The 27,834-nt window shown below is 33.2% G+C and overlaps 1 protein-coding gene across 2 annotated transcripts in view; it reads right to left on the reverse strand.

The window, feature by feature from the left end:
* Window positions 1-6,746: 6,746 nt before the first annotated feature.
* PLOD2 (procollagen-lysine,2-oxoglutarate 5-dioxygenase 2) overlaps window positions 6,747-27,834 on the reverse strand; it is a 105,524-nt gene continuing 84,436 nt past the window's right edge. The window contains exons 9-20 of one of the 2 annotated variants that reach the window (XM_065876003.1): window positions 24,743-24,868; window positions 22,959-23,080; window positions 19,585-19,689; window positions 17,106-17,231; window positions 14,771-14,912; window positions 13,521-13,583; window positions 12,403-12,516; window positions 9,795-9,860; window positions 8,617-8,721; window positions 7,304-7,450; window positions 7,069-7,194; window positions 6,747-6,902 (exon numbers count right to left, since the gene is read on the reverse strand). In XM_065876003.1, coding sequence (XP_065732075.1) covers window positions 6,747-6,902; window positions 7,069-7,194; window positions 7,304-7,450; window positions 8,617-8,721; window positions 9,795-9,860; window positions 12,403-12,516; window positions 13,521-13,583; window positions 14,771-14,912; window positions 17,106-17,231; window positions 19,585-19,689; window positions 22,959-23,080; window positions 24,743-24,868 — 1,398 coding nt within the window. The remainder of the gene's footprint in view (window positions 6,903-7,068; window positions 7,195-7,303; window positions 7,451-8,616; window positions 8,722-9,794; window positions 9,861-12,402; window positions 12,517-13,520; window positions 13,584-14,770; window positions 14,913-17,105; window positions 17,232-19,584; window positions 19,690-22,958; window positions 23,081-24,742; window positions 24,869-27,834) is intronic. The other variant, XM_065876004.1, reaches the window with a different exon arrangement.

Here is a 27,834-nt window from a genome sequence, read left to right on the forward strand (position 1 = left end):
GTAACTGAGCTTCCACTGTTGGCTGGAGTGCTTTTATGTGGCATGGGCTTTTCACAGAATGGCACCTGGACTCCCGAAGTGCCTATGAGTGAATGTTCTAGGTGATCAAAGCCACTAGGTCTCTCCTGACTCAACTTGGAAGTTATGCAGAGTAACTTCTACTGCACTCCACTGGTTACAGAAGGCCCACCCAGGTTCAAGGTGAGAGTGAAGTGTGCCGAGATACGAATCCTGGGAGGCATGGGTCATTGAGGACCATCTTTGGAGACTTGCTATCACAGACACCAAACCACTGAGGTTTTGATCATAGGTATATTTTAAAATTTCCTCTCCTCTTGGCTCACAGAAGATCAAAAGGAAAGCCACCTTAGGACAATATGAAAATCAACGAAATTGCCCTAGACTTAGATGAGCACCACCTGAATTCAGTGAAGCAGCCAGGGTGCAAGGCAACTCAAAGGAGGGAAAGATGATCACGAAGGATGTGGGGCAACATCTGAATACGTGAGAGCTACAGTAATTTAGAACTACTCTAGTACACCTCCCTTCAATAACTTCAGCAGGAACAAATTCCCTTAATCCTCAAAAAACCAAAACAGAGAACCTGTCTTCATTGCTGCACTTTACTAGCCCTGTGCTGATTATGAGAAAAAAAAAAATTGTGATTTACCTTCCCCTGCCACAAAGGAATTTTTAAAAATATATTTGTTCTTTATAATCAAACCCTTTGGAAGTTTTCTAAAGTCATGTAAGTTATTTTGTTTACTCAAAACCAATTACTGTATCAGTTGTAATTGAGTCTGACCATTTGTAAACTGATTTTATCATTGGCCCATATTACCTAGTGAAAACAGATTAGCAGTTTCCAAAGTACATAAAGTATAGAAAACAACTTCATCAGTACTAACTGGGAATATGCTAGCTACCCCTTATTTCAGAATAAGGTATCCCAATTCCTCCTTTTAAAACACTGTGCTGTATCTACAAAAATAAAAAAAGGAATTCCTGAAAAAAATCACCCAAATTTATATCATTTTTATTTCTGTTAGCCTTTAAGAAACATTTTGAAAGCATGAACCTAAAAATAAGTTTAAGGCTCTTGCTTTTTGTTTAAAATTTAGACTCTATTAGTTATCTACACTGGCCACAAGGTGGGGCTCTGATGTCACAATTTGGCAAGATTTGTAAAATGTATATTTATGTAATCACAAATGAAAATAATAAAAAATTTAATATAATAATCTCATTTTTTAAATATGCACATTTTCAATTAATGAATTATCTAATCATTTATGATCAGCAGAAGAAAGTTATGCTTTAATTTGTCCATTTCTCACCTGGAAGTTAAGCTCTGTCAAATTTTAAAAGTCTCCTGAGTAGGTGCAGGATTTTATATCATTATGTGCTTTCCTTAAGGATTTTTTCTGCCATTTCAGATTACATTCCTAAAGGAAAAGTAACTGAACTTAAATCAGTGTTAAGAAAAATGTCTTTTAAAATTATTTTATAATTAAGCACAGAGTTCATTACTTATTACAAATCTACATGAATTTTGTTTTTCTCCTTCTACATCCCTGAATTCTCTTTTTGCCATCTAATAGTTACTTTGGGATGAAGATAATTTGAAAGGAACAAGATTTTCCTTAAATTGTTGATAGCATGCATGATGTTTTCCATTTCTTTTGTTAAAACCATTCTTTAGGTTGATTACTTGTTTATCTTGTTAAATAGGCAGAAATTCTTTTCTAATTTTCAAGAGTTTAATCAGATTTTTTTAAGTCAACCATTTTTCAGTAAAGATAGAATAGCATGCTAAAATAATCATTGTTACTTGATTTATCACAAAAAATTACAGAACTTCAAGAATCAGCAAAGAAACTACTTTTCCAAATTAATATTTTCTAATTTGTTTCAATATATTAAGAATAAAACAAAAATATAATTTAAAGTTTATCTTTAAAATTAAAAAGAAACTGCCTGGAAGATTTGAAATTTATAAAGTCCACACATCCCTTGCATATATATCCATCTTTCCAATTTTCTAATTCTTTTTATTAGAATAATTTAGCAATATAGTACTCTGCATTTTAAAAGCATGTCTGTGTGTACAGTTTTCTTCTCTTTTCATTACTTATTTCTTAGTGTATTTCTCTTCAAATTTAATCCAAAATTCATTGCTTTCATTGAAGAGCTTTATACATTTCCCCGGTTTCTCCCCAATGGCTTTTTCTTAATAAAGAGTTACACTAAAAGAAGTCTGTAGCTTGCTATTCTGAAAGACACAGATAAACAGTGCAGTTTGACAAAAGCTGCTTTCGTCAAGTTTAAAGACTTTAATTTTCTGAAATAGTCAACATCTAGTCAAAGTGAGGTATTTACTGAGACTGACTCTCAACTGTGACAGAAAATTTTGTTTGGCTTTCCTGCAACTTGAAGAGATCTGTTGTATAGGCCACTCCATATTCCAAATGAATGACATGCCCCAAAAATGTCATACAAGATGGGCTTTAGGGCTTAGCAAGCAGGGAGATTAAGAAGTGCATATGACAGACAGGAAAGTAGGAGTGAAGGAAAATATAAAGAGATTCTGTCATTAGGATGGACCACTCAGATTGTATGTTAACTGTTTTCCATATGTTTATTCTGTAGAAGGATACTTGATTTCTTAGGTAAGTTACCAATACAGGTAAATTACTAGTGTTTTTCAAAAATAAAGCAGAGTGAAAAAAATTAATATACTGGACTACTACCAAAGTATCCATATTAAGGGAAGATATTCACATCGATTCCTATGCACATTAAGGATGAGAAAAAATGCCACCATTAGCATTTAAAGCCCTTTGGTAATATATGTATACACACACACTCACATACATGTACCCGCAGACACCAACAGTTACTATTGACATCAATACACTTCAATTTATTGTAATTAAATTACATTCTCTTTTCTACTTTTTTTTTCTTTACAATTAATACACAGGTGTATTTCCATAGTAAAAGATTTTGGTTCCTCAAAAACTTAAAAATTGTGATGATATGATCTAGCAATTCCACTTCTGAGAATATATCTGAAGGAAACTAAATCATTATCCCCAAAAGCTGTTCACATTCCCATGTTCACTGGACCATTATTTACAACAGCCAAGACGTGGAAACAACAACCTAAGTGTCTATCAACGGATGAATGCGTAAAGAAAAAATGATATATATAAATACACACACACGCACATGCACACACACTAGAATATTATTCAACCATGAAGTAGAAGGAAATATTGCCATTTGTGACAACATGGATGAGGCTTAAGGGCATCGTGCTAAGTGAAATAGGACAGAGAAAGACAAATACTGTATGATCTCACATATATGTGGAATTTTAAAAAACTGAACTCACAGAAACAGAGAATAGATTAGTGATTGCCAGAGCTGAACATGTTTCAAGCTATAGCTTTCCCTATCCACCTAATCCTGCCTGATTTCCAGCTTTCAAATTTTTGACCTACTTAGGGAATTTGTCGCACTTTCGCTCATTAATTATGAATTGTTCTTTTTTTTGTTTGTTTGATGAAACCTCCCCGGGAACTTCAATCAACACCGATGTACTCCCTCCTCCTTCCTGTTCATTTATAGCAATCATTGCTTGCAAAGTGCACACATTTTCATTGTTCACGTTTTATATAGTATTTCCTTATCTGATAGTCTTTGTTTATTAATTTAACTTTTTCTCCTACACAGATATAATCCTATTAGAGTCAGGGACCATTCTTACAATTCAGTTTTGTTTTCAAAAGACTGCGAGTTGGGCTTCCCTGGTGGTGCAGTGGTTGAGAGTCCGCCTGCCGATGCAGCGGACACGGGTTCGTGCCCCGGTCCGGGAAGATCCCACATGCCGCGGAGCGGCTGGGCCCGTGAGCCATGGCCGCTGAGCCTGCGAGTCTGGAGCCTGGGCTCCGCAACGGGAGAGGCCACAGCAGTGAGAGGCCCGCGTACCGCAAAAAAAAAAAAAAAGACTGGGAGTTAGTGGAAAAAGACAGACCTTTGGGAGCCAGACAGATCTGTGTTTACAGACAACCTCTGCTTCTGCAATTTGCCCATTGTGTGGCCTTAGGAAAGTCATTTTATCTTCTTGAGATTTCGTTTTCTTCCATAAAATGAGGATAATAAAACTTGCACTGTGAGATTGTTGTGACAATTATAGATAACCTACATAAAGTAGCTGGCCTACAGTAGGGACTCAATAAATGGCCCCAATTATTCTAATACGGTGCCCAGCCCATGTTATGATCAGCACTTAGTAATACTTGATGAGTAATAAGATAATGATGATAGTTGATAGGATAACAGTAGGACTAGATTTAATCTTCAGGATAAATTGTTCTATTTAAAAGTACATTTCATATCATTTCATGAAGTCTGGAAAAAGAGGAAAGGTAGAAAATGTGCTCAGTTGATTGCCTTGATCCAATTTCTGGCAACATAGCATGAGATTAAAATAGCTACTATAAGTCACCACCTGCTACTGGAAAGAACTAGTATCTGGTTATGTCCTTCCTCTGAAGTGTACCACAAGGGACATTAAGCTGGCTTGCACTGGTAGAACTGTTTTTTATAACCAAAGTCTGTTCTGAATGGTTGGTATCCATGACATACCAGTATTTATATTTAGAATACCATCCTGAAGCATAGTAGTATAATTCACAAATAATTATTAAAATATCTCTTCAATCAAGTTGATGGATAGTAGGAGTTTACTTTGGATATTAAGTGCCAATAAAGAACAAAAAGGTGATAGAACCCAACTCCTTATTTCCTAAATCCATCTCCCAGTAATATAACATCTTATTCATCACCATACCTTCAGTGCTTGGACCAGTGCCTGGCCCACAGTAAGGACTTGAAAAACACCATTGAGTAAATCAATATATATCAAATAAATATTTTTGTCTCTGTTTTCTCACTTGTAAAATAAGTTAGATGAAATCTCTAGTCAGTCTGAAATGGAAGGTATTACAATTCAATTTGGAATTCAATAACTAGAATGTTTATTAAGTTCTGATATCAGTAAATATACCAAGCAAAATTTAAAAATCACAGCCTATTTATTGCATCCAGATATTCTTTCAGTATACTCCACCATATATTCTCTTCTAAAGATAAATCACCAATAATAAAGAGAACACAACAGAAACTTATTTTAAATTATTTTATTTTTCATAATTTTCTAACACATGGTGTTAGAAAAATGAAATTTGGCACCATGACTTAAAACTTTTTTTCAAGTTTAACCTTTAAATTAAAAACAGTAGCTACAATAAGAATATTTAAACCTCACTCAGAGTAATGGTAAAAACTCAAGTCACAAATTTTTTGGTGTTGGGGAATTTCTTAAAGTGGGATAAAAGGAAGGTAATAAAAAGAGTAAGAAGGATAGGGGCTTCCCTGGTGGCGCAGTGGTTGACAGTCTGCCTGCTGATGCAGGGGACACGGGTTCGTGCCCTGGTCCAGTAGGATCCCACATGCCGCGGAGCGGCTGGTCCCGTGAGCCATGGCCGCTGAGCCTGCACGTCCGGAGCCTGCGCGTCCGGAGCCTGCGCGTCCGGAGCCTGTGCTCCTTAACGGGAGAGGCCACAACAGTGAGAGGCCCGCGTACCGCAAAAAAAAAAAAAAGAGTAAGAATGACAAAATGGAGACTATGCTGGAAAGACAAAAAAGTGAATCACCCTCCTGAAGAAAAGAATTAGGAGGAAGACAAAAGGCAAAAGGGAAGAACAAAGGCTCACCAACTTTATCTTCCTGATATAAAATTCAAGTACTTAAAAACGTAAAAAGAGTTTTTTTAAAAAAGTCATAAAGTGTTACTACTAATCTCAATGAAATTTTCTTTTTCCTCATTATTTTCTAGAATAAAAAAAAAAACAACAACCCTGTTTTGAGTTAAGGACACTTGCTGATCTTAAATTGATACTTGATGTACTTTAAGAAATCGAAAGGCTCAAAAGCTGTCCTAAATCTAACATCTACTTAATATAATCTACCTTGGAAAATTCATCTGAAGGAACATAAGGCTTGATTTCTACTGCAAATGTAAAAAAATCTGTCTAACAATCTAAACAGAAATGTTTTCCACTGGATATGTACCTCAGTTATACTTTGTACTAAGTTTCTTGAGGAAAAACACTGTGTAATATTGTTCTTTGTATTCCTTCAGTAACTACTGTAAAAGGTACCTATATAGGCAGTCAAAAAAGCACTTACACAATTAGTTGCATACAAATTCAGTTAGAACTCCAGTTTTTCAGCATTTCAAAAATTAAAATTTTTGAAATTTTCATTTATATCCATTTTGTCTACATGTTGATAAATAAAACTCTTCCCAGCCTTTTAATAAGAAAATATTATTAGTCTCATTTGTCACTTGTTCATCTGTACCTGAATACTTTATCAACTGAAACACAATTTCAGAAAATTGTTATTATTCTCAGAGACAATAAAGCATAGAAATAAATATTTGCTTTTACATTTTTTTTCCTTTTTCTTCTTCAATCTGTGTTTTAAGGCTCAGAGCAGATATTAAGAAATATCAATTTTTTATAAAAAGTTTTTCAAATGTTTGGCCCAAAGTGAAGTTGTTCTGTGGAAGTTATTTAAATATTCTTCTCATCGTCTCAAGCACAACTTCAAAGACATGTTCATGCCAGGCATCCATTCCAAAAGAAAACTGAATTCAATGAAAAGTAAATAACTTAGGGATCTATAAATGACACAGCGATGTATCTCGTTCCATTTTTAACAGGAAGTCCTTCATGCAAATGCGTGAGTCTCCCTGGATGCATGAAACTCCAGCCTTTTCTTGGTGACTCAATAGAGCAATTGTACCTTAGAAATTTGCATCCACCTCCCTAAAAAAGATAGACCAATAAATGTATCAACTTGTTGTTTCATTTTTCATGAGTGATAAAATTCAAATGATGATATCTAAGCAGAATCTAAAAAAAAATAAGGCAAAGCCCTTTCATAATGACATATTTCTTTTGAAAAATGTAAAAAAAAAAAAGCCATAATTACCTGAAAATCTTCTCCCACATTATTGAGTGCAATGTTGATGGTAAATGTAGAAGCGTCATGATGAGGGCGAAGAGAGCGTTGTCTTTCAGGGGAGTATTTTACTACGAAATTCAATAGTGCAAACCCCTAAAAGAGCAAAGTAAATCAATGGATTTGCTTATCAATAACAATATAAAATAGCACATTTGTGTAAAAACTGGTAGGAGGTAGGCAGCAGGAATGGGAGGATAATTACCTTAGTATAATAGCCTGCAAAGACCTTCAGCGTAACAGGCGCAATAAATTCCCGGATAAAATGAAGCCATACATTCTCCAGACCAATTTGCTTCATGTGGATATCATCAGTTGGGACATTTTCATAACCACCAGATATACGGCTATCCTAAAAAGAGTATTCATGACATCATAAACTGTGGTCTGTGTGCAATTCACACTTACATTATCTTGGAATTTTTTCAACCACAAGATCATAACAGACAATAAAAATAACAGTTCAATTACGCTGTACCATCTGCTTTAATTGCGAAACTATCAAAATAACTTAGATAACATGGCTTTGCAAATGTATCAATGATGAAGCAAAGTATTACAGAGTAAGACTGCTTTCCTACTTATTTAATAGGTATGTGAGGTCTGATGAGAAAGTAAATAAAATTGATTGCCAAAGCCTTCCCGTGTCCCCTAAAAAATGAGTGTTTTTACAGTGACCCTTCAGGCAGTCTTAGCTGGTGATGGGCATAGATTCTGTCTGTCTGCCACTTGGATTACCTGTCACTGAAAATAAACTTTCCCTGCCAAGTTCCTCACTTTTATTTTGTGGCACCCAAAGTCCTTCCATGATTGCTTTTCATTATCCTACAACCTGCTGACTTCAAGCTCTTCCTCATACTTTGAACTTCTGTCTTCATGATCAGCTAACTAGCTGGGGAATATATAATTGAGCAGAGGCAGTGATATTCCAGAACATTCCACGAAAATTCCTCAGTACTGTGATGGAGCTGGCATCTGTGGGTTCTCAGAGGAAAAGAAATACTTTGAACCACCTACAGTAATGCTTTCAGCCAAGTCTTTGACTCTGAATGTAAATGCAAAACCGAATTACACCAAAGGCATTCAAACAGATTCCTCCTTCCTATGTCTACACACAAAAAAATAGCTTTGGCAGTCAACCAGAGAAACTTTGTCTTGGTATTTTCACTACAGCTCACTGCAAAAATGCAGAGAATAAAAAGTGACCTTGGAGAAGAGCAGTGTCACACAATAGGCATTACCTTACCATCCCCAGCCAGGAGACACTGACCCTTAAGGCCTATCCAGTGTAACTGGAGATGAAACTGAGGCCCGGATAGATTAAATGTTAAACAATTAGTACCAGAATTAGGCTAAAAACAAGAGTTCTCTTGACAGCCTTGGGTAGCCCCTTCATTTAGGTCTAAGACTCAGAGATGTAAGACAAAAAGGACAAACCTCCTCTACCTTCTCTAAATATCTACACTCCTCCTTGCCCCACATACACATTTTAGTTCTTTGTGTGAAATGACAACTTACATGATGTTTTCCCCCAGACCACTGGCCATAATGCTCCATTTCTTCCACCAATTCATCGCAGGCTTTTTCAGAAAATATAGGAAACCAAAAAACATCTGGACAAGGCTATATATAAAACATGATATCACCATTAAGAGAATCACATTTTGTGTCTTTTTACTAAGAAATGGCATTTCAAAAGTACAGAATATTCAATATTTATCTCACTTAGATGTCTTTTTAAGAAGTTTGCCCAACATTACTGACAGTACTGTTACAAACAATACTAGTTTGGGTTTTGGTTTTTTTTTAAACAATTTCTAAGACTTTTATTTTCATTTATTTACTTATTTTGTTTGCATTTTAACATCTGTGCAATCAAGACGTGTCTTAGAGACACAGTTGGCCAGGCAGCCATAGTGATGTTGTTAACGCCACAGGGCATGTACACTTGGTCAGGCATTCATTCTGTCCTCACTTTAGTTGGCACATTTAGTTGGCACGGCACTTGTTGACTTGCCTTTTGAAACATCTTTTTAAATGATTTATACTACCACTCATTGAAATGAAATGCTATTATGTATACAGTGCTCTATAACATATATGCCTTAATAAGTCTAAAATAGCTCTTTCAATATGCGTAAAATTAAAAATTCTAAGTGACTAGAAAACATTGCGTCATAGTTTAATTGGCAGTATTTTTTTCCTTTCTCATGGTACACAAAATAACAGAGCATCTCAGAATTAAAGACATTTTAGACACGTTACATTCTCTGAAATAAGGTATTAGCAATAGTTTGGAACACTAACCTCAAACAGAGTTCGTTTTTTAAAAGACCTCTCTGAGAAGAGACGCTTGGAGCTCAATTTCTTTCAAAGATAAACTTTCATTGAAAGAGGCCTACACCAGAGATCTGCCAAGAATTCCTTATTTTTGAGATAGCTATAACATTTGGGAGTATGCTAAAACAATGGCATGATCTTAAAATTATTGTTAATTCTCATTTTTCTACATGTTTACAACTGCATGACCCTTAAGGCTGTAAAACTGGTAATTATGTCATATGAATTTTACCTAAAGGATAAAGTTTCTCCACTTTCACAACATCTGCTGCTAAAGCAGTATTGCATTAATAATATTCCCTGCTGGAAAATACAGCAAAAATGCTCTACATATCATAGTAATTATTAATACAAACCTGTTCAACTATATTTTCAGTGAAAATCTTCGAATAATCTCGGTTTATATACTTTTCCTTCCAGTCCTACAAAAAAATCAATTGCACAGATTAAAGCAAAAACCTTTTCATAAATACTTTAATAGAAAATATAAAGTACATGCACTTTAGAAATTGCTCAAGCAATTTATAAATGACTACATGTAGTGGACAAAGTAGGAATTTTCAGAAACCACAGTTTATGTTTTTTAAACTTTGCCTGATTCTGTGTATGTTCACGTCATTTTATGAAATGCAAAATTTTTATTTACGGACTTTTATAACTCAGGATTTTAAAATTTGAGTAATCTTATAGTCACTATATTTGTATACTATATTCTATGCATATAAATAGGTGTAGGTAAATGTGTGTGTTTTAAAAGTGAAAGATAAGGAACATAATCCTACCAACAAATATTCGTAAAATTTTAGTAAAAATTACTAAAATTCGTAAAAATATTAATCAACTTGGCCTTACTTATAATTTTATAGTGAATTACTCTAAAATAATTTTGATTTTTTAAAATGTATTTAAAATTTCTGCCTTCAGTTTTAGATGTGTATCAAAGAATGATCATGGGGTTACTATTTCATATCTTTTAGTTACTGAAATTAAGGTATAAGACCGTATATTGAAAAATAGCTCCTCTTCATACTAATTCATGAACCTGAATCTTCTCTTAGTCCAATCACTGACACGTAAGCCCCACACTAAGATACATCAATTTTTGTCAATATCAGCTAAGGAATCCTTTTCCTGGGTCAAGTGTTTTATTTAAAAGCCCAATATTTAAAGGGTATATATTAAAATATGAGTCAATATCCAAAATGATCTTTTCTTAAATATATTTAGACCATTTAACAAAATTCTTAATTTTCTCTTTGCAAAGTACAAATTAAGTGAGCAAACAGGAAAGAATTGAGATACAGGCTCAAAATAATTCCAATCAAAATATGTTTCAAAAATATTTGTCTGAAATATATCTTTTGAGGCCACAATTCAGAAGGGCTCTGATAATTTATTTGCCATTCTTAGTTTTGCATATCTCCGCTTATGTGTAACTCAGAAATTTTTGATATGGAAGAATAAAAGTTATCTTCAAATTCTTTAACAAATTTACTTTATACATAGTATATCATTATAAGGATGAAATTACTGTATTATCTCATTATTCCCTTTAATATTAATTGGTTCTCTGATTCCAAAACATGGGGGAAAATTAGCAGTAAATAATCATACATAACATTTCAGAACCTTTAAATATTTTTAAGTATCGTTTCCTGGCATCATTATAGATTTTTTGAAGTTAAAGAAATAAGCTCCTAAGATTTTACATTAAAGCATTAATATTAATTTTTCATTTTAGACTGCTTTTCAAATGTCATAGAACAAACTGACTTTACTAATTTCTTAGAAGTTCTGATAATGGGATAATCATTAAATATTTTGCTATGGGATACCCCTCATGAGGCATGTCAGTCAGGCTAATTTACCAAAAACAAAGTATGGAAAGAAAAGCAGTTCCTATTATTTCTGATATATTCATTGCATACTCTCTAAAGATTTGAATTCTCACACAAATATCTACAGGATATAACTTGGGAAATTTTTTTCAGGAAACTAATTATTACCCAAGAAATCAAATAATTCTGTCTCAAAATACCAAGAGATTCAGTGCCAAAGTAAAATATGTAATTCCACCCTCACCATTTAAAAAATGCCTCTTTTCAGTTCTACTCCTGTGAAAGATGGAGATACGCAGCTAAAATGAAACAAAAGTATTTTTTAAATACCCCAAAAAAGTCAAAAGATATTCTTTTTCCTTCAACAGAGTTCCAGAGACCATTAAATTTACTATTCCCAAAAGTCAACTACTACAAAATAAAAGACAATTCTCATCAGGTGGATTGAGTCTTTGTAATTTAAAACTTTCACTATTGGGAAGGAGAAAACCATAAATAGTAGTATTACAGAGATTAGAGAGAGTATTTTCCCTTGAATAATTGTGCCAACTTGACTAAAGAAAACCAACCCAGTAAAACAAAAAAGGAATTAATGTCTACATGATTCAAATCTTTCAGAAAATAAATAATTTTGGACTTCAAAAGGAAATCATTTCCTCAACTTAAGACTTTATATGCTGAATCCACTTACTCTGCAATTTTCTCTAGCTATCTTTGGTGTACATTCACAAAATTGTTATAAAAAACAAACAAAATGATAAAATCCATTTTCACAAACTAACTTTTTGAATTCTTTTCCTGAAAGTCAAAATGTAATATTGTCATACGTGAGCTACTTTTAAACATTTTCCTCTGAAATTGTGATTAAAAATTTGTTGGAGTTTTTGAATATATAAACAGAGATATTGGGAGAAATCAAAGAAACTGATAATTCCCTTCCCTAAACCTCATGTCTTTAAAAAGAAAGTTCTTAGTCAAGAAATATAATTATGCCTTAAAAAATATAATTAAAGATACCTTTTTAAAGCCTCTTACCATATTTTCATATTATTAACCTAACTGATTTACATCCATTTAGAGTTATAGGAAAATAAGTAATAAATGAAGCTGAGCATGAAATACATACCACAGGATTTTCAAAAATCTGCCAGAGGTCATTGTTATAATGGGAAATATTATAATTAGCAGTTGATAATAGTCTTCCAAATTCATGTCTATTAGAAATGTACATAAACACACCCTATATGCCAAAAAATAATAGTATTAATCATCTTGGAGGAAAGTACAAGAACATAAATTTAACCACAGGAAAAATATACAGAAGATATTAATTTCAACTTTTATATCTCATTCAGGAACATGCATTTTTATTTTTCATATAAAACATGCATGATTTAAAATAAAAAATAAACTTTTCATTAATTATGAATTCAGACACCACACAAAACTAATTGATAGCACTGACACTCAACTGAAAAAAAGAAGGATAACTGTTTTTGTCCCTTTCTCATTGGTCCTAAATGTAGACATCAAGGAAAAAGAATTCCTGTTTGAAAGCAGAAATATTTTTGAGACACCAAAGTGCAATTAATTGTACCTCTTTCGGCTTCTTTCCCTTTCAAAGAAGATATCACATTTTTAAATAAGAATTCAAAGGTCAATTTTATTTTGTCAGTCTATTTCATACTTTTATTGTCCTGATATTTAGAGACTGAACACAGAAATTACTCCTGCATTACGAGGCAGCTAAAGAAAATCAGTCTCCTGTCCTTGCCCCAAACCAAATAAACGTGGCAAACACCATTAAGGTAAGGTTGTTTCTTTTTGTACCTGTTTTAATAGTAAAAGAGTTAGTTAGTAATACAAAAAAAAAAAATGGTGAAGAGTAGCCAAATCTCATTTTAATCAGGATGTACTTTATACTTACTCCTACTGCTTCTCTCCCTTAAAAAAACAAAAACTGGAAAAACTAGTTAAAGTGATTTGGATTTAACTTTCTCATTTGTCAACCATAAAATCTAAATCAGCCCAAAGAACTAAGAAGTGAATATCACACAATGTGTACCCCAACATGCAAAGCACACACATACATATACAGATTCAGAACCAATGAATACCGACTGTTTACACCAAGCTAAAAGGAAAGAAGACTCTTAAACTTTACTTCTAGACAATATCTAGTATTTTAATTAAATAAATAAAATTAAATAAACCAAAACAAGTAAAAATAAATAAAAATAACACCTTTGGGGGCCTGAGCATTTGGAATGTTTCCGGAGTAGGGGAGTCTTTTTCCCTTTGTAAAGTCTAAAATGAAGAGAAGGATTGGGTAAGTTGACCTGCACACCCACTCTCTCAGGTATTCTTAGGTAAATAAAAATAGCAGCCTTTGATCAAAAGCTGACATTCTGAAATGTCCTTCACAGACAACATGCAGAACAAGCAAAGCTTACAGCACACACAAAGAAACAACTCCAGCCCTTTTTTTTTTCTGTTGGTCAAACATAAATCCAAGCTCATTCCTTAGTAGAATTGTCATTAGATACAAAATTAAGAGAAAGGAAAAAGGTGTAAGAATGGCCATTCCAGGATGCGCTGTTGAGTCAAATTAGCCAAACATGAGCACAAATTACAATCACAAGTACTGAGTATATTCAATGTAACAATGGACATAAGTTTATAGGAAAAACAAATATATTCAAACAATACATGCCTTATTAAACCAGAAAAAAAGTACTTGCCAACTTTCCTGATTTTTTCCAAAATCACATTTGCTTATATAAATTTGAATAAAATAACCCAACCATTTTAAAACAGAAAACCATATAAATGGTTTTCTGACGTATTAACGTTAATACGTTTTAAGACGTATTAACACATTTTGAAAAACAAACTATTTTCTACAATCACTTAAGTTTTATCAAGACAGTACATTTGTAGAATAGCAATGTATCATTAATTTTTCACATAGATTAAATAGACTACATGTTTCAATCCTTCTCCCAGATTAGTGGTAAGGAACCTACTTTTTGAGAGTATGGGGTTAATAATGATAGAGAAAATATGGACATTGATTTCAGGACAAAAGTGTGTTTTTCTTAAATGTGTAACTAATCATTTCACCCAGGCTTCATACAGTTAACTTTAATTAGGTCAGGTTTTAACTATAGAATTTCAAATGAAAGTAAAGGCAAATTCTTAAAAATGCAAAGCTGATTTGTAATAAATCTCTATGTTTATTATTGAAAATCTTACTGTTGCTTATGAGTTAACCTAAGCACCAAGCCTAACTTTTTTCAAGTTGTTTCTATAGGTAAATGTTCCACAGGTAAATTATTCTCCATAATTGCTTCCAGTATTTCAATACAGAACCAAAAAAATTGGCTAGTACTATAAATTAGAAAGAAAAAGGGCACCAAAACAAATGACACATCAACTGGGAAAGCAAGCCATCTTATAGAGACATTCAAGCAAGCCATTATTGTATACCCTACCATTTCTCTAGCATTTCGGCAAAGAGCCATATCAGGATCCAATTTATCACGAACAAAATAGTTCCTTTCATTCATCTCTGATCGGAGTGTCTTTCCTTTAATTAAGTACACGTTAGCCATGTATGGGACATTCCATATCCCTCTGAAAGTAAAGATAAGACGTTCCAAAGTACCACAAATATGAAGTTTTATTTTTATGTTTTTAAAATAAATGCCTTCTATGTTTTTAAATTTTGCAGATATAAACTATTGAATCAAGTTACACACAAATGCAAACACATTTAATGATATCTGACACATATGTACATATATATATATACATGAGATTACTTGGCAAACACTACATACTATGAGATAAATCACTATCTCCCTACATAAACTTCATTTTAAGATTGATATGTTTGGCATTTTGGCTGTCATCCCTCATTCTGTTGATACAGCTAGAGTATAATATTCTGTTGTACATTTAAGATTAAGCAGCCTGATAGCAAAAAATAGCACATCCAGCCAGTGGCATACTACAGCCAGCTCACACTGGCTCCCCAGAGCATTTGGCTTTCCTTCTGACTTCACATTGGAAGCCTGAAATCAGCCGTGGTAGAACTATTCAGAACACAGAACTGGGCTAACACTACAAATCAGGGCATCCTCCAACTCAAAGAACTAGTTGTTAGACATTTACCAGCATATCACTGAATACAGCCTAAAATTCTCCTAAAATATAGCCTTTTGAAATTCATTAAGCTATCTCAATTGTCTGTAGAAAAAGGAAGATATAAAGAAACAGAGCTAGAAGTACCTGAGTGTTGGGAGACACTTTATTTTGTCCTTTATTCTTTCCCACACTTGTCTCCTTATTCTGAACATGACTCATTTCATAAAAACAGTATAATAGAGGTTCACCTGAAGGGATATACCTTTGCTTTTAGAGTACAGAAAGGGAAGATCCTGACCAAGGAAATGTAGTTAATTGAAAGCAATATACGTAACATGATTTTGTCTTACTAGATGAGCCTCAAAGGAAATGGCCAATCAAAAATATACAATGTGTCCGCTGAATTCAGAAATTAACCACTGGTATGGTAGAGTGTGCACTGTTTCAATTTTAAAGGAAAACACACACACACACACACACACGTCACAAGATGTCATTCTTTCATGTAGCTTTTATACATAAGGTATGTTCTTCTATTAACTAAATCAAAAACCTCTATTTTATTCTTTTCCTTACACTTTAGACAACAATTACAGGAGGCTGGACAGAAAAACACCAGTGCTTAAAACAAATGAAATATGAGTTCTCTATTTCTACTTCTGTGAAGCCTTATTCCCGCTATACCCACAGACAATATCGGGCATGTGGTCTATCCTGATCATTCCAGAATCAATTAACGTACTTTGAAACAACAGAATATGATCTTAATAGTATTTTCTCAGTTATCATGCTTCTTAACTGCAGCTAACAGAAGCCTTTATCGTTTACATCATTCAAATTGACTATTACTGCTTTTACACCTATTATTATTTTCACAAGCAAAACATCTCTTTACCACTCAACTGTTCAACAAGAAGTGTGGGGGTTTTTTTTCCCTACATTTTAACCCTTTTTAATTGCGCTGATGTATCTGAGAAATTAGGCAAAGCACTTAATGTCTCAGTCACTCTGGTCCACCATCTGTATGAAAAACAGGATACATTCTTCCTTAATATTACCTTAGCAAAAAAACTACTTCAGGTGTGATTAATTTTTAGTTTAAAAAACATCAATTGTTGTCTCTGAAATAAATATCAGTCATGCACATACTTTGTAGTAAGTATATTCTTTTCAAACTCTAGAAATGGAAATCATACTGGCAAAGCAATTTCTCTTTAAAGCAGAATATTAGCTATATTACACAGAAAATTCTTGCAAAAGGAAATGTTGGAAGGTTTGATTGTTGGTGTTTTTGTTTGCTCATTTATAAAATTTTATAAGCTATCAAACAACCTTCACCCTAGCCACTAAAGAAATTAGCTAAACTAAATTCCCTTTCCAAACTTTAAAGAATATTCCTCTTCTAACAACCATAAGATGACTACCCATGGTAATCATACATTGCCTTTTAGTATTTCCCACAACTGAGAGTTTGTGCCTTTGAAGATTTACAGCTTTAAGAACAATTTTTTAAATATTAGTTTTACACTAGTATTGCAGGATTCCAAGTGGTCTCCAGGTCTTCAAATTTCCATTTAACATAAAGGGATAAAAAATGTTTGAAAATTCAATATAATATTAACAAGACCATATCTTTAGATAAAAGTATTTTACATTAAAAGATCAAATCAAGTAACTTACACTCTATTCCCTTGAACAATATCCACATAATCTTCAGATCGAGCATAGTATCCATCAGGACTCAAGGCCCCCCAGAAGTTGGACCACAGCTTTCCATGACGAGTTACAAGAGGAGCAATGATCTTTCTAAAGAGAAGAGAGAAAAACAAATCCAGATAATTATTTACTTTTTAATTGCCACAGAATTATGTGTTTTGGGCTTAACATGACACAGAAAACAATAAAGTTCATTTAGCACACATGTAGTTAGTCCAAAAAACTAAATGTAAAATAAAAGAGAGGAATTTCCTCCCCTCACTTTCTTTAAAAATAAGTACATTGATGACTTTCAATGATGTTTTTTAAAAAAGACTAATGAGGGCTTCCCTGGTGGCGCAGTGGTTGAGAGTCCGCCTGCCGATGCAGGGGACATGGGTTCGTGCCCCGGCCCGGGAGGATCCCGCATGCCGCAGAGCGGCTGGGCCCGTGAGCCATGGCCGTTGAGCCTGTGCGTCCGGAGCCTGTGCTCTGCAACGGGAGAGGCCACAACAGTGAGAGGCCCGCATACCGCAAAAAAAGAAAAAAGACTAATGAGGAAGGAAAAGTAATTGAAAATGCAAATGAAAGAATAAAAACAACTTTTAAAAGTATCATACTTATATCCAAAAAGTATAGCTACCTTAATTATTTAGTTATTTTAGTATTTTGAAAATTATACTAAATGAAATCAAATATTTTCATTGTTATTAGGCAGACGTAACAGTCCCTGGTGCATTAAGGTATCCAATAAATATTTGCTGAATAAAAAAATGTATGAAGATGGGCTGAGATATTTGTAAGTAGGCCAGTTTTCCTAAAGTTAAGCCTTGAATTACTTTAAAGTATGTTTCCATTTTTTTTTTTTAAACTTTTAAAATGGGTTGTGCTAGCCCTGGCAACACTAAACATTTTTCTGGTCTTTTGACTATTTTAGAAAACAAAATAAAAGGTGACTGCTATACCATGCTGTCTCACTACCTACCAGGAAAGCAGCCCCTTTAAGACAAGTATATGTTACAAATTCAAAACATGCCAGATTTCTTTTAAGGAAATCTAATTTATAATGTGTCAACATTTTCCAAATGAGGTAACAAAATCTGAAGTTCTGTTAGAATTATTTTTTAAATGAAGTAAATTGTAATGGTGTCACACAATTTTGAAGAAAATCTCACACAACTCCTCCAAGAGGAAGGTTATAGACCAACTATTTCCACAAAAAAACCTATTTCACAACCCTCCAATCTTGTGAAGACCAAGTGTGCCCTTTCTCTTACCTATGGAAAAATGACACACAGTCTGTAAATACGCTTCATGCAAAATAATGATTGTAGTTTATTTTTCCTGCTTCCTATTAGAATAAAATGTTAACCAGATACATTTACATTTTGTTTTGTTTAGAATACCTACAATATTGGAAATAAAAACATAAATTAGAATCTACATATTATGTTAATCTAAGGAATGGATGATAATTGAATGTCGATAACTAACAAGATCAAATATTTAATAGAAAAAAATCTTGTAATTTATAATCTTAGCTGCCTGACAGAGCTAGGGAAAGAGACATTGAAAATCAAAATCCATCTTCTGTGTGCCTCAATGTTTTCAGTACGGAATTAGAAGATTAATACTGAGAGGTTTTAGCTTTTGAAATAATAACTGAATTCTCAAATTATACAAACGATGGATTAGTGGAGTATAATAGACTTCTTACATATTTTATTCAGCAAAATGAAAACAGTAATTCTAACATTTCATTGCTAACCATTCTATTTGTTAAGAGAAATAATTGTGTTAATATATGTGAACATACACAGAGTAATACCTGGCACTTAATAAGCACTCACTAAAGGTGGGGTATTAGTGAGAGTATTAATAGTAGTAGCAGTAGTAGTTATAAATGAAGATTAATATCATTATAAGCCGGTATAGATGGTGCCTTTTACCCATTTCAATTCAGTTAAATGAAAACAGGTATTGCCTAGAGATAATTAGTTCAGTACTAAACAAAATTACAGATCAGGCTGTGGAATAGTATGTACCTCTGAAATTTCTTTCATATTCTAAGAACTTCCAACTCTGTAATAACTTTCTAGGTCAGAAGTTTTATGAAATTCTACTTTGAAAATATCTGTGGAAAATAAGACAATTCTATTTTTAGATAGATCACAATTTCATCTAGCTTTAAATAGAAAAATAGGTCAAATATAATTGATAAACATCACACTTGTGATTGTAACTAATATTGAATATTTTGAAATTTTCATCAGGTTGTTTTCTATTTGACTTCTTTAAAAGAAAACTAATTACTTAGAATTGAAAGTTTATACGGTGTAGAAAATAATTTCTTGTGAGTTCCCTCAACTTGCTAAACACAGACAAGTAATTATAGCATGTCCATGTAGATACAGAAAATAATTATAATTTTAAAAATAAACTGACATTGCATAATATATAGTACCTGTTTTGTTCAATCAAAATTTTTAAAGTCCTCGGATTTGTCAAAACAACATCTGCATCCACACTAAAGTAATAATCACAGTTTTCATCCTGACGGCAAAAATCCCTGTCATTGAAAAAGAAATAAAATATGCATTAAATAAAATAAATATTTGCTGGTTGAAAAATGTTAACATAAAGCTCATAAGCAACATAAGGTTTCTCTAAAATACTTTTCTAATCAAAATAGTAAGACTATACCCAAAAGGATAAATACTATCTTAAATTTCAAAATGGTCAGTTGATCAACACAGATGTTCATGGGTAGAATGAAACTAAAAATTTTAGGGCAAGTGAAATATATTTTCAAGCCACTAAATACTTCAAGGCATAAAACATCCAGTCAGAAGGGCAATTTATAATTCAGCATTTAATTCTCTCTAAAAAGGGAACATAATTTATACCAATGTACTTATCAACAACTTTTTTTCACAAATCAAAATGTTTTCTGCACACACACACACACACACACACATTCACAGTGTAAAATCCTGTATATCCAACAACTCAGTTTTAATTGAATCTTGGAAATACAGGTGTATATATAACTCTTTAGGTGTTAATAGTTTTAAAACTTGATTTGCGTGGAATTCTTTCTAAGATGGTCACTGCCCTGCTTCTTATCCAAGGACACGGATTGTGATGTATGCTTTCTTGGTAGAGCCTGGAGTGTTATCATCAGGAACACGAAGGAATGAACTATTTGTGATACATGATAGGCTTCCAAGTATTACAGTTTCTGCATTTGGAGCTCTCTCTTTCTGAGCTCTCCTCCCTCACTGCTGATCCAAGTTATCACTTTCTGCTACTGTCAGTGTTTAACTCTATGACACATTTGTTTCTAAGCAACTGTCAAGCGGGACAGCAGACAGGAAAGTTTGTTAAAATTGTGCAAAAAAATTAGAGGAAATTTTTTTAAAATACTGTAACTACGCACAGTGACAGATGGTAATGACTTATTGTGGTGATTATTTCACAATGTATACAAATATTGAAGCTGTGTTGTACACCTCAAACTAACATTATATGTCAATTATACCTCAATAAAAATGAAAATTAAATAATTTTTTAAAAACAGCTCAAATTATCTTGGAAAAAAATTTATACCACATGATTTCAAGGTTAATATAAATCCCTAGTAATAAAGTGTAGCACTGATCTTAGAGCAACAAAACAGAAGTGAGAGCTCACAATCACTCATAAATACTCAGTTATCTGATTTTTGACCAAGGCCAAGTCAATTAAGTAGGAAAAGAAAAGTCTTAAATTAAAAAGGAGTATTGAAACAACTGGAATTTCATTTGCAAAGAATAAAACTTGACCCCTACTTCACTCCAAACACAAAAATGTATTCAAGATGAATTGCAGATTGAAACATCTTGAAACATAAATGCTAGAATGATAAAGCTTATGAAAGAAAAATTCCAAAGAATGTTTTCATGACACTGGAATAAGAAAGATTTCTTAAACAGAAAATAAACCCCAAAGCATAAAAGAAAAAGATGAAATAGAATTTTATTAAATTAAAATTTCTTCTTATTAAAAGGCAGTATTTAAAAAGTAAAAAATCAAGCCATAGAATGGAACAAATATTCACAAAACATAGAGACAGAGATAGAGTTTAGATAGATAGATTTTGTATACAAAATATATAAAGAATTCCTACAAATACACAACTAACAAGATAACCCAATGTAAACAAAAATGCACAAAAGATTTAGATACCTTTAGATACCTAACCACAGTAAGATACCTTTTCACACCCAGTAGGGTGGCTAAAATAAAAAAGATGGGCAATATCAAATGTTGACAAACATGTGGAGCAGATGGAGGTCTATTACCTTGCTGTTACAAGTATAAAATGTACAACCAGGGCTTCCCTGGTGGCGCAGTGGTTGAGAATCTGCCTGCTAATGCAGGGGACACGGGTTCGAGCCCTGGTCTGGGAAGATCCCACATGCCACGGAGCAACTGGGCCCGTGAGCCACAACTACTGAGCCTGCACGTCTGGAACCTGTGCTCCGCAACAAGAGAGGCCACGATAGTGAGAGGCCCACGCACCGCGATGAAGAGTGGCCCCCGCTTGCCGCAACTGGAGAAAGCCCTCGCACAGAAACGAAGACCCAACACACCCAAAAATAAAATTTAATTAATTAATTAATTTTTTTAAATGTACAACCATTTTGGACTACTTAGCTGTTTTTTATAAACATACATCTATCCTAACCCTATGACCTAGTTAGTCCACTCCTTGGTATTTTCCCAAACTATACTAAAGCATATGTACACACACGCACACACACAAACACACACAACACACATATTCACACTTCTAATAAAGAATCTTCATTAGCAGCCTTATTCATAATGGCCCCAAACTGGACATAGCCCAATGTCTATCACCAGACCACTTGCAGTATATTCATATGATAAAATACTAGTCAGCAATGAAAAGGAATGAGCTGCTGATAATTGTAATGACATGAGTGAATTAAAAAACACTGTGCTCAGGCAAAGCCAGATACAACAGAGCACATACAAAAAAATTTTAAATAGAGAAAATAAGTTCTAAATGTGGACCCAAGGTACTCTCCAATGATGAAGTTATGGAACCATTAGTAATAACATCTGTTTGGTTTTTCTAAGGCCCGTTTTCCTGCCTGTCCCTTTACCCCCATAATAGGCACTTTCCATCACTTTGGGCCTGAAGCTTCCACAGCACAAGACAAGAACATCTCCTGCTGAGAAACCACTGAGTCTTACCTTTTCATTACCAACTTTTAACCCACTGATGGGCATATTCAATTCACATTCACTGAATAAGTGATCGTTTTTGCTATTACCAGAATTTTATTAGTAATCTGTCTGAAGTATTAAAGGGGCTAAACAAAGGACCTAAAATATTTCTTCTGTGGTTACAGTACTATTTAGATCAATAGGTAACTAGAATATCTGAAACACACATTTCTGCCACACAAAAGCTTCAGATAATGTATATTTAAATCACTGCTACATCAGTCACACCACTCATCTGTCTGGGGATTTGAATCTTGATCTGAAGTTCAGTTAATAGTTTGAATAAATATATTGACTCTTAGCCATTAAAAGAAAAACGTAAATAACTTTCATGGCCCTTTAGACATAAATACACACAAACATAGATATAGTTCGAACAGCAGAGGTATGCTCATGTGTGGGCACAAACACACACAGACACACACGCACACACACAGTTGAGACATACAAGTTTAGGACACTAATTTCGAAGAAAAGTTGTCTTTCTTTTTTAAGTTTCTTTAGTAGATACTGGTTGAATTTAAATTTGCTAAAACATACATTCCCATGTTTCTGGCTTCGGCTTGACTTAGATTTTCTTCCGGTCCTACAATTTTCATAGTAGTGATTTCATGTTTAGCTTTATCAAAAAACACCTTGATGTCCTTTTCATGATAAACTTCCTGTAACATATTTTAAAAATTGAAAATTAGTTTAAAAAAAGAAGAAAAGTAGTGAGAAAAAGGACAATAAGATGACTGAAGTATTCATATGTAGGGATGACTTCACATTCAAAATTTGTGAATTCCACCATTCACATATTCACTCACTACAGGCAAAGTGATAACTATATAAAGCATATTATATTGAAATATCATCTAAATATCACATGTAGAATCTAAAATAGATACATATCATTTTTTTTTAAAAAAAGATACTTCAAAATTCTTTTAACATCTACTCCTAGTCCTTGCATTAATATTTAAATCCTGAGTGCTATAAAATATTTCTGACTTGAGGGGGAAAATGGCTTGTGCCCTGAGAATCTTAGACATGTTTTGTAAAATATCCATAAAAAATATCTATTAAACCTAACAGGTTAATCTGTTATAATCTTTTTAATAAAATAAATATTACAATATTATTTTAAGCAGAGAGGAAATTAATGGTCACATAAAAAGTTGTGTTTTTTACAAAAAGAAGGGAAAGTTAAAATTTTATTGATGAGAAAATTATCAACATGAAAAGTCATCAAATTAGTGTGATTCAACTGTGCTAAAATTTAGATAAGGTTATCTATCTCCATCATTAGAGCATTTCAGAGCTCTTTATGTATCAAGTCTCACTAAGTATTTTTGAAAGCTTTTCACAGCTTGTTAAAACTACTTATCATGCAAAAGCTGCACAGAGTTAATTTTAAATAAAAGAAGATAACTCCTGCTATCAAGAGGTTTTAGGTCCTATGAAAGGAGGAAAAATATAAATAAAAGACACAATACATAAAAACAAAATACTTTAATGTAAGTACATGTATTACAATGCATTTTACAAAGCCAATGCTCAATACATTCACCCCTTTAAACTTATCTGAGGTGGTTTTCTGCAAATACAAAATAGTCTCTGGAAAAGGCAAATGATTAGCCGCTATGTACATCAGGAAGAAAGAACAATCTTAAACAAAAAGTATTAGGACGAAAGAGAGAAAAGAGCATACTTCACAGCTATTGAGTTTTTCTAGGTGATAATAAATGCCAACTGTTTTAACAGGGAAGAGACAAGCAAAATTGAAAAATATTGAGGAAAAATGTCTTTAAATTTAGACTATACAAAGGAGGCATTTGGGAGGTTCTGAATATTTCTGAGGGAAATGACAGCATCAAAATCTTTAGGGGAAGAGCATGCCGTTGTGTAATTAATCAAAACAATACTGTATATGGAAGATATTTCAAGTTCTGATGTTGGGTATTATCATTAGCTGCAAACAATTTAATGATCGGTTCTATAAAAGAAAGTACCAGAACTAACCCAAAGGCAAAGGACTATAGGCCCTTTGACAACATCTCTTCATTATAAGGTTGAACATATAAAAATGGCTGATATTCAACCATTTTTGATCTACAAAAAATTGACAGTTTCATGTGTCTCATCCCAACAGTACGATACTAGTTTCTAAACTCTAAAATCCTTAGGTCCTAAATACGCAGAGTAGTAATGACTTCAAAAATCCCCCACTGAATTTAACTCAAATTAAAAAATTTTTTTTAGACATGAGTAAATAATAACAAATAGTTCCAAATAAGATCAAAATAGTTTTCCCATAAAATATTCATTTCTCAAATACTTACTTTGTTATGAATAAAGAGTTTAACTGCTTCTTTTGGGTAATCCAGTGTCAACAATATGTCCAGAAATCGAGGTAGGAAAGGGGTTGGTTGCTCAATAAAAACACCTATTGTTACGTTTGGGTGAACCTTTGTTTTGTGGCAAACATAAAAGCAAATTAGAATTAGCATGGTTTTACTTTAAATTCTATTCAAGTTTTAATCAATAAAACATACTAGAATATCAGTACAACTTAACCTTCTAAATTTGACTGCCCCATGACAATTCTCTAATACATTTTTGTGGACCCCACCAAAGTGATCTTACTGAATCACATCTTAACATTATGATTTAGGTTGAAGAGGAAACTCACTATCGTATAACATAGGGATACTGTAATTAAGGTTACTACCTGCTCTACTATTTAATGCTTCCTTTAAGATAGTCCTAAAACAAACTTGCTTCAGATCTAAATCTATTTGACAGCTTCATCTATGAAGCCAGAATGCTAATCGTGCTTCCATGTTTGTTTCCATGGTTTGGAAGTTTAGTGGTTAATTTGTAGCTCAAAGAAAACAGTCACAGAGGACTTGAGACTTTATTTCTATCCTTGAACCTTTAATCTCATTTTACTGATAGTACTTTATTTTGCTTCTTCATTATATTATATATAAGGAAAGCTACTTTCTTTCATTAATATATTTCATCTTGTATCGATTTTTAACATTTTCTTAATTTCTGTTTGGGTATGTTTTAGAGAATAGTTTCTTTCATTCATTGCATGAACAATTCTGAAATATCCACTATTCATCTGTCCTTGTGTTAAGAAACATTTTAAAAAAGGAGTGAACATTCGTTGCTTGGAAAACTTACAAATGATTGAGGAAGAAAGAAACATAAGTAAATGCCATGTAACAGTGTTATTACCAGAACCATATGAAAGATTTCTTTATAATGCCTTTTTAAATCAGTGTCTTAAAGCCTGACTTTAAAGATTATAGATTTTTTAATTACAAACTACATACAGATGGGTGAAGGAAGTCAAAAGGTAAAAAATAAATAAATACAGTGCATTACTGAGCAAGAAAAAAATTTTTAATAAAGATTACAGATTTTTTTTAATTTATTTGGTACGCGGGCCTCTCACGGCTGTGGCCTCTCCCGTTGCGGAGCACAGTCTCAGGACGCGCAGGCTCAGAGGCCATGGCTCACGGGCCCAGCCGCTCCGCGGCATGTGGGCTCTTCCCAGACCGGGGCACGAACCCGTGTCCCCTGCATCGGCAGGCGAACTCTCAACCACTGCGCCACCAGGGAAGCCCAAGATATTTTAAAGTACCATATATGTTAAGTGCTGAATTAGGTACCCCTCCCCCATCTTTTCACACATGATGCCTCACATATTCCTCTGTTATCTGGATAATAACATTATTTGTTTGCACTGAAGTACAAGTCATACACTGTTGTCCTTCTTATCAATTCATTCAGTCACCCAAATATTTATTGCTAAATCAATAAACAAATACAAACAACTAAAGACAAAATATCTACCTTCTAGGAGTTCTCAATTTAACAGGGAAAATGAGTAAAAACTAGATGACAACTCTCCCTTATCAAATGATGTGATGCATTTCATTTAAATTTTGTAATAACCTTAGAAGTTATTTATTACCCCAAATTTACACATGAGGAAAATGGGACTTAGAAGAGTTAAGTAACTCAGAACACATAACTTAGGAGGTAAAGAACTGGGCTTCAACATGCTACGTCTCCATTGTCAATCTAAGCTCATTTTTATATACTAATGATACTAAGAGTACAACAGTTAGCTATTATCAAGGCTTAGCACCTCATATATATAATTTATACATATAAAATATCATTATATATACACATCTATATAATTTCATTTAACCCTCCTACCAATCCTCTGAAATAGCCATTATCATTTTTACATATAGAGAAACTTGCCTACGGCCCACACCTAAGTATATGGTAGCCCTAGATCTTAACTACCCACACCATTTTAATTTTTATATCCCTGTTGCATAATTACTACACATATAAAACACATAAGAAATTTATTTTGCATAATAAAATGTTTTTCCTTTCTAACAGTCTATAAGACAAAAAAGCTTAGCTTAAGAATTAGGTGATTTTCACCTATATGCAAAAAATAAAGACAAAAAACTATAATATAAATATTTTTCAATCTTTGCACCAGAAAGTTTATGTAAAAGGATACTAAACAGATAAAAAGCTTTAACTCTCTCTCCAGAAGACTTTGCAAAAAACGATCAGGATGAATTTTTAAACATCTTCATGATGCAGCTTCAGTCAGAAAGTTTCTGGCTTTCTTTCCAGATAGGAAACATGCAGTCTGTTATTTGAGAGACTGGCCAAAAAGTCTTATTTTCAAGTAAAATAGGGTTATATTCAGAAGGTCCTAAACGTGGACAAGTTACTCTTTATCCTCCTTTTTAGAACAGAACAGAAACTATTTAATTCAGGAGTCTGAGTGCTTTACGGTGAGAGTATTTTTGTATTTGCATGGGTACAGGAGTCACCAGAACTATATTAAGGTGAACTTTATTTCTGTCTATACTTATCTGGCATGCTGTAGATACTCAATAAACCTATGGTGAGTGAAGGAAAGAATCAGCCTTAATGACAAAATCATCCCTAGAATTCAACTGTTCATACACATAATCGTCTTCCAAGTTACAAGAGAAATTTTTTGGAAGAAAAATGTTACTATAGGATATCCTAAAACTGCTCTGGTTGATGAGAGAAGGATACATAAAATGTTTAATAGACACATAATCATTACATTCAGTTGCTCATTTACTCTCAATGTATAAACGTTAAACTATAGCTATAATTCTCTATGAAACACATGCATAAGTAGCACTGTGTCTGGCATATAATATGTACATTACATCCAGGCGAAATTGCACAGTGATCAAGATTATAGGATCTGGAGCCAGACTGCCTAAATTTAAATCCCACCCCCAACACTTAAAAAAAAAAATCACATGCCTTAAGCAAGTTACTGAACGTATATGTAACTCAGTTTTCTCATCTGTAAAACTCAGTCAACAGCACTACCTACTTAAGG

Source organism: Phocoena phocoena, chromosome 4, assembly GCF_963924675.1.
Source record: "Phocoena phocoena chromosome 4, mPhoPho1.1, whole genome shotgun sequence".
NCBI classification, from domain to species: domain Eukaryota; kingdom Metazoa; phylum Chordata; class Mammalia; order Artiodactyla; family Phocoenidae; genus Phocoena; species Phocoena phocoena.